We start from the raw sequence: 10,984 nt of genomic DNA on the forward strand, positions 1-10,984 counted from the left end.
GACTACCCAGCATGCACCGCAACAGATGTGAACCGATTTGAGATTCTGGTCTTGTAAGACATGACGATAAACTAATCTTTCTTGGCTATGTTCTAGTTATAGCAAGAATATTCCAGGTTAAATTCAGTACAGCTTGTGTTTTAGTAAAACTCAACTACAGTTTGTAAAAAATGAACAGAGAATGGAAGCCATCCAGCTAAAGGCACACCAAGAATGATATATATAAAGATAATTATAACAATAACTAAATTGACAACCACACCAACAGACGATATCGTTCTGTTTATTATTAGCGCACAATACAGTTCTGTCATTTGCCGCTTTAAACACTCAAGCTCTTTAATGTCAGGTGGATTCTGATTTGCTGTCAATGTTTTTATCGTTCGTCAACTAAAAAATTCAAAAGTGATTCTAATGATATCGTTCCTCTGTGATGTTACCATTATAGCTGTGGTGTGGCCTTAACCACTGTCATAGAATTAGACTTAGAGTGATTATTAAAACTTTTTAGTTACAGTTATCATTACAATTATCGTCTTTGGTGTGAACAGGTCTTAACAGTTTTGTTAAAAGAAAATTTTTCTAACAATGCCATAACATTAAATGAAGACAACATTGTTTTAGAATGTGCGGAAAAGGTTTAAAACATCCAGTTTTTTAATGTTTTAAGAACTTTTTTTTTTTGGTTATACAAATATTCTGAAAAACATGTAAAGTTTGTATTGTTTTTTAAAGCAACTGATTTCACAAATTCCTCTGTGAAAATTTTATGTGAGCTACTGTTGAGTTTTGCTCTAAAACGGCAACAAAAAAAAAAACTAATCTGAGAAAATGGCATCAATTTTTTTTGACTGAATTTAGATTGATTTGATATCAATTTCTACAGTGTGTTTTCTCGGAATCTGAGTCAAACTTGTCCATCACAACACAGATCACAGAGACTCGACTCAATTTAGAATTTATGCATTTTGCCTTTGTAGAGCAGAGTTTTACTCTGGAAATCAGCCCTTAGAGGTGGGACGAGCCAGCCACAAATATGTCAATGGGGTGTGAGTTCAACTTGGAATATTCCTTTAAGAACATATAAGGACTTGAAAATGACATTGAAAAACAAACACAGCAAGTTCTGGCTGGTGAACCTGCGTGTGTTCACATTCAATAAACCCATCCATCAAAGCGTTGCCATAAAATATTAATTGTGTGCAAAGAACACTCAAGAAGAACAAAACAAAACAAAATCTTTAAATGTTGGGAGTTGGAAACTGCTGCAGTCAGGTTTTTTTCAGGCGTATTTTGCGGTGTATTCCTGAGACTGGCAGAGTGTAATGCTCAGCTGCATGTCTGGAGCCTAAGGCTGTATCTGGCTATGAGATCGAGAGAGGCATTATTAATGAACAAAGCACAGTATTGTCACTTAGCTATAAATGTGTGGCTCTGTTAATGTGTAGCTGTGATTGACAGTCGTTCTGTGTGTGTGTGTGTGTGTGCAGGGCTGAGATCATGCAACCAGACAATAGGTTGAGTGTGAGCGTAATACTCTATCAAGAGGAGGGGGAGTCCAGAGAAGGGGACATAAGAGTGGCCGCTGTCCTCTACACAGCTCTATTCTATATGTTACTGCATCCCCAAATGTGTACAACCACACCACTGAGTGACTTTACAGCTACAGCAGTCAAACACACTCGCCTGCCCTTCTTAAAGTCTCAGGAATGAGGCTGGAGGGGACGACTTATAGTAGCATGTGTTCTGGGAATGCATAAAAGGAAGTGCTGTCACATGGGTTTCTGTTACACATCTGCACTATTCTGCATGTTTGTCTTAGATAAAAGAGCTAATTCACAACGGATACACTTTGTAAACATCTTAAATGGTGTTATAGATTTAAATGTGGACTTTTATTTTTGATTTTTGCAATATATAAGTTATATATTGGCTCAAGTGTTTTTATCAGTCGAGTTTTAATGTTATCTTGTACAATTTATTGGGACCATATTGGTTATCGAACAATAAAGGTGACTTTTGATTGGTAGCAATTGATACTGGATATTTAGTGACCAATATTAGACTTTTAATTCTAGATTATCTTTTCTGCATGTTCTTACATTTTAGATGAGTTCTATTTTTAAGTGCTATATTAACTCGCATAATGCATTCCAAAAATCTGCATACTGTACAATTTTTGCATATTAGTTTTTTAACAAAACAACATAAAAAACATATTACTCTGAAAAATGTTCAAACAAAACATTCTTTTTACATGCAAATATGTTCACCTTCAAATAAAAAAGATGTATTTTTCATGCTGCAATGATTCATCAATAATCATGTATATTCATGTTTACCAAAAAATGTCAGTCACAAAAGTATGTGCAAGATATTGGAAAAAGCCTAAATAGATACTCATAGGTACTCAAAGTCTCATAGATGTGAGAAAAAAATCAAGATGTAAAAAACAAAAGTCTGCATAACATCATGATGTGTAAAGCCTCCGTTTATTCCCGGGTCAGAACTCTTTTCTTTTCTCAGTTTTGTTTTTGTTTTTTTTATCTAAAAAAAGGAAATGTGCATTTTGATAGTTATGGACCATCTGCAAAGTTAGGTTCCTTTTCTAAAAACTATGCATTTTTAAAAAATATCTTCCAGGTCAAAAAAGACCGGCATTAGAGCAGAAATGTAACTCTTTGAGAGCACTTTTCCACCTCTTTTTTGTCATTACATTCTTGAACAGATCTCAAAATCAATAGTTATCCATATTTCATACTGTAACATATAATATTGTGGTGCCTACATTTTCTTAAGCATCACAACATGGATTAAATCAGTTGAGGTTTTTAATATTGAATCATTGAATAATTATTGTACTGGCCAGAATTTTAATCAGTGCATCCCTATTATCTATTCAAAATTATTAAATTAAATCTGAGAAACATCCTTATACAATACACTATGAATACATGCATGTGTAAAGGTGTACACACCAACATGACTTACATACATATTTGCTATTACATGAGGTATTGTCTAGATAGCATATGCATGTTCATACACACACAGGTTTGTTTTTGTGAATTGTGTGGACATTCCATAGGCGTAATGTTTTTTATACTGTACAAACTGTATTTTCTATCGCCTTACACCAACCATACACATAAACCTACCCCTTACAGGAAACTTTCTGCAGTTTTAGATTTTCAAAAAAAGTAATTCTGAATGATTTATAAGCCTTTTGAAATATGGGGACACTCAAAAGGTCCTCATTTATCACCTTCTCGTTGTAATACCTATGTCATTATACAAATTTGTGTCCTCATAAATCACAAAAATGCCCACGCACGCACACACACACACACACACACACACACACATACATGATGTCTGGATGCTAATAATGCATGGAGTCCTGTTCATTCACACAAGTAATCTTAAGTCAACAGTACCACAGATAGAGAGCAGAGACTTCTATGGAACATGCAATAGTATCCAGCAGTGCACAATGATTATAGCTCAATGAGCATTAATAACAGAGTCAGGGCGGGGACTGAGCATGTATGACAGGCAGAACAAGAGACAAAAAAAGGGTGAATGGAAGAATCCATGAGGGAAAGCAAAGATAGATTAGCAGACACATGGAGAAAGACATGAAAAGAGTACTAGTGTCAAACTGAAATAAGAGCCGGCATGAGACAAAAAAGACAATCTCCAAAACACACATCCACACCTATTCACGTCATCTTCTGCAAGTACAGACTGCTCCGAATCAGAGGCCATTAGGTTTGGCGGTTAGTGGGACGTATGCATAGTTTCTGTCTTAAATGAAGTGATGCATTGGACTTTTAAAACAAAGAGGCTTCACCTATATACACACATCTACAGGATCTTAATATTTGATATTGCACCATCAGGAGAGGTTTTATTGGGTCGGTGCAGATGTCAACCATTCCCAGTCTTCTTTACACCGGAAGGAAAGAGTGATTACATTATTAACTTAGTCCAGTCCTTCTTATCAAACCTCTTGTATGCTTAAAAGAGGCTGAACTTTGGAGCCATGGTTGTAAAGGAGTTATTAAAGAGCAGTTTATGACATCGCACTACAGTCCCACACCTTATTCTGTTCAGCTCAGTGACGTAATGTGATTGGCGGTAAAAGTACGAGAATGGGATTGGCCATCACTGGAATCATAGTTCTTAAAGCTAATGTTCTGTGGAAAAAGAGCTACTGAGGGAAAAAGAGCTCTTTGCCCTGAAGCTGTTTAAGTAGAAGCTGGTTTAATTATTTCAAGAGTGTCAATATATCAAGTCAACATGACTCACAAGAGCTTGCTGTAAAGGCACAGAAGCCGTTCCCTTACTTAATGTACAAGCATGCATTTTCCTATATATTATTATTATTACAGTTCACAAGAGCTTGCTGTAAAGGCACAGAAGCCGTTCCCTTACTTAATGTACAAGCATGCATTTTCCTATATTATTATTATTACAGTTCACAAGAGCTTGCTGTAAAGGCACAGAAGCCGTTCCCTTACTTAATGTACAAGCATGCATTTTCCTATATATTTTTATTATTACTGTTCACAAGAGCTTGCTGTAAAGGCACAGAAGCCATTCCCTTACTTAATGTACAAGCATGCATTTTCCTATATTATTATTATTACAGTTCACAAGAGCTTGCTGTAAAGGCACAGAAGCCGTTCCCTTACTTAATGTACAAGCAGGCATTTTCCTATATAGTATTATTATTACAGCTCACAAGAGCTTGCTGTCAAGGCACAGAAGCCATTCCCTTACTTAATGTACAAGCAGGCATTTTCCTATATAGTATTATTATTACAGCTCACAAGAGCTTGCTGTCAAGGCACAGAAGCCATTCCCTTACTTAATGTACAAGCAGGCATTTTCCTATATAGTATTATTATTACAGCTCACAAGAGCTTGCTGTAAAGGCACAGAAGCCATTCCCTTAATTAATGTACAAGCATGCATTTTCCTATATTATTATTTTTATTATTACTGTTCACAAGAGCTTGCTGTAAAGGCACAGAAGCCATTCCCTTACTTAATGTACAAGCATGCATTTTCCTATATTATTATTATTACAGTTCACAAGAGCTTGCTGTAAAGGCACAGAAGCCGTTCCCTTACTTAATGTACAAGCATGCATTTTCCTATATATTATTATTATTACAGTTCACAAGAGCTTGCTGTAAAGGCACAGAAGCCATTCCCTTAATTAATGTACAAGCATGCATTTTCCTATATTATTATTTTTATTATTACTGTTCACAAGAGCTTGCTGTAAAGGCACAGAAGCCGTTCCCTTACTTAATGTACAAGCATGCTGTCACGAATCTGGTCCATGTACTTCTAATTTCATTGACTCTCGCACTACACACTGTTGCACATCACCCCGGACTACATTTCCCATCATGCATTGCACTGATTGCACTCAGCACGAATTGCACACACCTGATTGCTCTGATTGCACACAGCTGTTTCTAATTACCTCATTCACTATATAACACCCACTCTAACCACATTTCTCTGCTGAGTATTGTTTAGCCTGTACCCCTTTCCGAGTCTCCGTGTTTTCCTAGTTTTTGCCTTGCCTTGTCTGTTTTCTCCGGTTTTGATCTTCGCCTGTTTTCCTGGATTCCTCCCTTTAGCCTTGCCCCTGTGACTCTGTCTGCTGTTCGGTGACTATTCTTGTGTTTTGCCCGCCATATACCTGTTTGCCAGTGTTTTGACCCTGCCTGGTTACCACGTCTCTGAAATAAAGCTTTGCATTTGGATCCGAATGTCTCACGTCTCGTCAGCCCTATTACACATGCATTTTCCTATATTATTATTATTATTATTATTATTACAGTTCACAAGAGCTTGCTGTAAAGGCACAGAAGCCGTTCCCTTACTTAATGTACAAGCATGCATTTTCCTATATTATTATTATTATTATTATTACAGTTCACAAGAGCTTGCTGTAAAGGCACAGAAGCCATTCCCTTAATTAATGTTTAAGCTCATCCCACTCACACACCCTTGCTAATTCTCAATTAAGCTCTGAACACGTTTAAAATAAAAGTTCTTTATTGCCAGTGATGGTTTGAGAAAAAAAAAAACCACTTTAACATCCATGGATAGTTTACTTTGCACAAAAGGTAATTTTTAAATGGAAAAAGTTTCTTTATTATTAAACATGCAGAAAAAATGGTTCTTTAAAAAAAGTTAACTGAAAGGTGCTTTTGGGAACCCAAATGGTTCTTCTAAACACTTTTTGGACCATTTAAAGAGCCTATTTTAAAAAAAAGTGTGTCAGTTGTGGTCGGGCGATGTCTAGAAAGTTCAAGTGGGTTTTTGACATATGTGACCCTGGACCACAAAACGGGTCATATGGGTCAATTTTAAAAAAAATTGAGATTTATACATCAACTGAATGCTGAATAAATAAGCTTTGATGTATGGTTTGTTAGGACAATATGACCATATTTGGTCGAGAAAATCTGGAATCTGACGGTACAAAAAAAAATCTAAATATTGGGAAAACTGCCTTTAAAGTTGTCCGAATGAAGTTATTATCAATGCATATTATTAATCAAAAATTAAGTTTTGATAAAATTACAGTGAGAAATTTACAAAATATCTTCATAGAACATGATTTTTTTTCTTATTAGGATTAATGATTTTTGGCATAAAAGGAAAATTGATCATTTTGACCCATACAATGTATTGTTGGCTATTGCTACAAATATACCCCAGCGACTTAAGACTGCTTTTGAGGTCCAGAGTCACATATCAAGAGGTGACAGCAGTGTGACATGCTAAACGTCTTCATGCAAGACATTATATGCCAGTTTTATTTCTACATGAGTTTTAAGGACTGCACAGTGCTTTTAAAATGCATCTGCCACACCACAGTACTATTTAAATGAGCTGCAAAACAATCACGTGATCGTGTGACCGATCATAGCACCTGTTTTCATTTATACAGTTAAATAGGCTACGTAAACATAAAGTTAATGTTTATGTTATTGGTCAACTATACCCAGGTACAGATTCCATCCTATTAACTAGTGTATAGGTGGAACAACTAATTAAATTGAATTAGGTGGAAAGGAGCTAAACCCAGGGGGTAGGCTATTAAGGGGCATAAACCATGAAGGAAATCAAAATTAATTATTATTTTAAACTTACATTATGAATTGTTAGGCGAGACGATAGTAATTCACATACGTGTTTCTTATAACGCCATTAACAATAATACATATCATTTAAACATAATTCAAACACTTTTATACCTTCTTGTGTTTGTGTAGTTACAGGCTGAGGTGCACAGAGAAACACGAGCGCGCTGAGCGCGAGCACCTGCTGTCTCATCTCGTCTCGTCTCGTGAGTGAAGGATCGCCTCGAGCCCTCAGACATACCGCGGAAACACCCTTCTCTAGGAAGATGGACAGCCTGTGGATGATATTCCGGTGAGAAGAAAAAAAAGGTTTTTGCTAAAATAAAATATCCATGAAATTCTTCTATAAATCTTCCTCGGCTGCTCTCCCTGTTGAATAGTCCGCGGTGCGTGTATGATCAAAAAGTTCCGCTTTGCGGTAGTACATTTCCCATTGGATTTTCCCACTTAGTCAACGGACAATAAACTATTTACTAGGCTAAAACGAGATTAGAAGAGTGAGAAGGAAAGTTGAAGGTATGACGCAGGCTCACCACTCCCTCAGTGTACACTTGTGCTGTTCACATTTGGATTGGCTCGATATTTACCAATCACTGCATGAACACTGCGCTTCTCCACACCTTCAGAAACTAGAGCAACAGCCTGTGACTCACAAACTGATGATGGGCGATTCTTCATGAAGTGATGAGCTGCAATTACAAGTGCACCTTTGACTACTTGCCATTTTGAGGGAAAGAAAAAAAAATCTTTAGACTATGTTGAAATCAAATCCTGGAATAAACACAATTTCTAGCTGCATCTTGGTTTAAAATATGATTTAGTGGTTTTTGTAGGCTATGTGAGATAGGCTAATAAACCACAGACTTGCTTGCAGGCAGTTAAATTATTTGTTTGTGAATAGAAATGCTTCAAAACACTGATCAGTTTTGATAATGACTAATAAATATTACGGGGAGGCTGATGTAAGCTGATCCACTAACAAAAAATTGCACCAAGACTTTTTTTCCATTTACTGAAAAGTGTGCTCGAACTAGGCTATATGACGTTCAGTCTCGCTTTTTTTTTTAGATCATTAATAATTTGAGCAATATTTGGCTAAATCTTCAGAGTTTCTCCTTAGGTTATAGGTTTGATGACGAACTAACGTAATATGGCCTACCGTTCAAGCTGATTGGCTTAAATGGTTAAGCCTACCTCTGTCCATGATTGGTTATATTTTATTTAGCCTCTCCCTTTAAAAAAATATTTTTAATATATATTTTTACATGCCCACTCCGATTGGTCAGTTTAGCAATAATTACGTATATTAATTTTATATCATCATATAAAAACATGATAGCTATACATTTACATTTGTTTATATTTTATATGAAGACGGAATTAGATTCAAAAAAATGTACAATTGTCACTCTGATTTGAACACTTTTTATATAATTTAAAAAAAAAAGTAAAGTGAAATTCAGCTTAATAGAATTCTACGAATTTGGCCCCCCTGCAAATTTTGCCAATTTAGCAACATTTACTTCTCAACGTAAAAAGTAATAATAATAATAAAAAAAGTAATTCTGTTCTAGGGAACAGAAACGTTCCTCTCCCAACTCGAGGAATCACTCATTTGCATGCCCACTTAATAGCTTCCTTCAGGACAGGGGCGTAGATTACGCGGGGGACGCGGGGGACATGTCCCCCCCACTTTTTATAAAAAGTAAATTCGTCCCCCCCACTTTTTTATTGGAGAGTTGTGTTTACGACATGTTGAGGTTTTAATGGAGCGATGTATATAAATGCAGAATGATTTAAAATTAAAAGAGAAGATAGTCTATACATAATTCTACAGGTATCACACAGAAACGCCAGTCAGCCTCTGGTCAGAGTCCCTCAGAGTTTTATGAGCGGGTCGTCATCCGCAGAGGGTCTTGCATGGGTTTCTTGTTCACAGTGAAGAGCATTATTGTACTCGTGCCATGTCGACTGCTTAATCCCGCTATTGATGCATATAGACCGAGCTATCACAATAGGCACATTGTCGAGGGGTTTGGCGACTTCTGAACCCGCAGCAGAACATGCCTGATCTCAACAGACCGTCCACTGTACAGTGCTAAACACTCACATCTGAGAGAACAGCAAACGCTTAAGATCACGCTTCATTATATATGAATTTACAGTTATGATGACAGCTACTGGATAATTCGTAGTTTTCTTAGCTGACAGGAAAATCTGGTTTTATGCTGCTCAACATTTTCAGCTTTCTAGAATTCTGGCTAAAATGTTTCTTATTTCAAAAACAGCTGGACATGTACTTTTTGTCTCTGAATCGATGGCCTAAATAATCTGTTGAACTGTTCTTGTATTCTTGTGATTTTATACAGTAAAGAGCGTTTAGAATGTCAGGAAGACACTTTTGAGACCTCTACTGGTATCACGGAGTATTACAGGCACTGTTATTACAGTTTGAAACCGTGCTACTGCTACTAAGTGACAAATGTTATGAGCAAATAAACTACGGTTCAAAAATGTCAGTAGCCCCTCACTGCAGAACACAAGATCCAGGGGGCGTGGTTGGATCCACATCTAGGGGGTGTAGATTGGTAGGTTTAGGGGTGGAGAAGGGTGGGTTTAGGGATCAGGGGGTGGAGACAGGTAGGTTTAGGTATATGTAAGGTGGGAGGAGTTGGATCTGATCCAACCACGCCCCCTGGATCTTCTGCAGTGAGGACCATCTCAAAAATTTGGGGCCAGTCGGTAAGATTTGTTAAGAAATTAATACTTTATTTAGCAAAAGTGATTAAAAGTGACAGTACAGACATTCTATTTTTTCTGTTCATCAAAGGGTCTTGAAAAAATGTATAACGGCGTGTTAAATATTAAGCAGCACAACCTTTTGCAATATTGATACCTTTAGCAGCAAATCTGCATATTAGACTGATTTCTGAAGAATCATGTGACACTGAAGACTGGAGTGATGATGCTGATATTTTCACACACAAAAAAAGAAAACAGTTGGAATATTTTACAATATAACTGTCTTTACTGCAGTTTTAATTAAAACAGAGACAATGTTTTATGTGCATTTGAAGGTGACAAGAAAAACCCATAACACTGATGTTTAACATTTGATGTTTATTTTTGATTAGTTACAAAACATAAATAGAATCAACAGTTGAATTAGTTACGATTTACAGTAGCTAAATCACCAGCAATAAGTTTAGTCCTCTATAGATTATTTTCACTTAAATAACCTTTAATTATTGGTGGTCAGTCAAGTAATTCTGGGGTCCCCCTGGTTTTACTGTACAACTTCACCCACACTTATACCTCCACTGTAGAAATGATTCAGCTTTTAACATTTCCAATCACTCGCTTTGAATCAAAACCCCTCTAAAAATCAAAATATTATATCATGTTGTAATCTTTGAACAAATGTTTGGGGTAAAGTTGGAAGCCAGGTGAACTCGAGAAACCGTCTTAGGACCTGTGTCTTATCAGATAACCACAGCTTTCTCAACACTGATCAGTACACAATTTTACATTTTTACAACCCCTTTCAAAATACAAAAATAATGCTTTCTTTTTAGATTACATTTTGGTAACACTTCAGCAGAGGGTTATCTTTACATTTCCCATTTGTACAGATCAAATGGATAATGTTTGGAGTTTTCTTCGACACAACAGCCTTTATACTCACCACTGCAGTACTGTTGGTTTACTGTGAAGAGGTGGGTCTTGTCTTTAGAAAAGTGACATAAAATACTGGAAACTGAATGATCGCAACCCTCTGTAGGCAGCAGTCATGTTGACCTCTTTTTGTA

The 10,984-nt window shown here is 36.5% G+C and overlaps 1 protein-coding gene across 1 annotated transcript in view; it reads right to left on the bottom strand.

Annotated features, from left to right (window-relative positions):
- LOC107591118 (receptor tyrosine-protein kinase erbB-3-like) overlaps window positions 1-7,738 on the bottom strand; it is a 39,580-nt gene extending 31,842 nt beyond the window's left edge. The window contains exon 1 of the mRNA XM_016280161.1: window positions 7,290-7,738. Within this exon, the coding sequence (XP_016135647.1) occupies window positions 7,290-7,368 (79 nt within the window). The 5' untranslated portion in view covers window positions 7,369-7,738. The remainder of the gene's footprint in view (window positions 1-7,289) is intronic.
- Window positions 7,739-10,984: the final 3,246 nt, after the last annotated feature.

The sequence above is a fragment of the Sinocyclocheilus grahami genome, unplaced genomic scaffold (genome assembly GCF_001515645.1).
Source record: "Sinocyclocheilus grahami isolate Dianchi unplaced genomic scaffold, SAMN03320097.WGS_v1.1 scaffold137.1, whole genome shotgun sequence".
Classification (NCBI taxonomy): domain Eukaryota; kingdom Metazoa; phylum Chordata; class Actinopteri; order Cypriniformes; family Cyprinidae; genus Sinocyclocheilus; species Sinocyclocheilus grahami.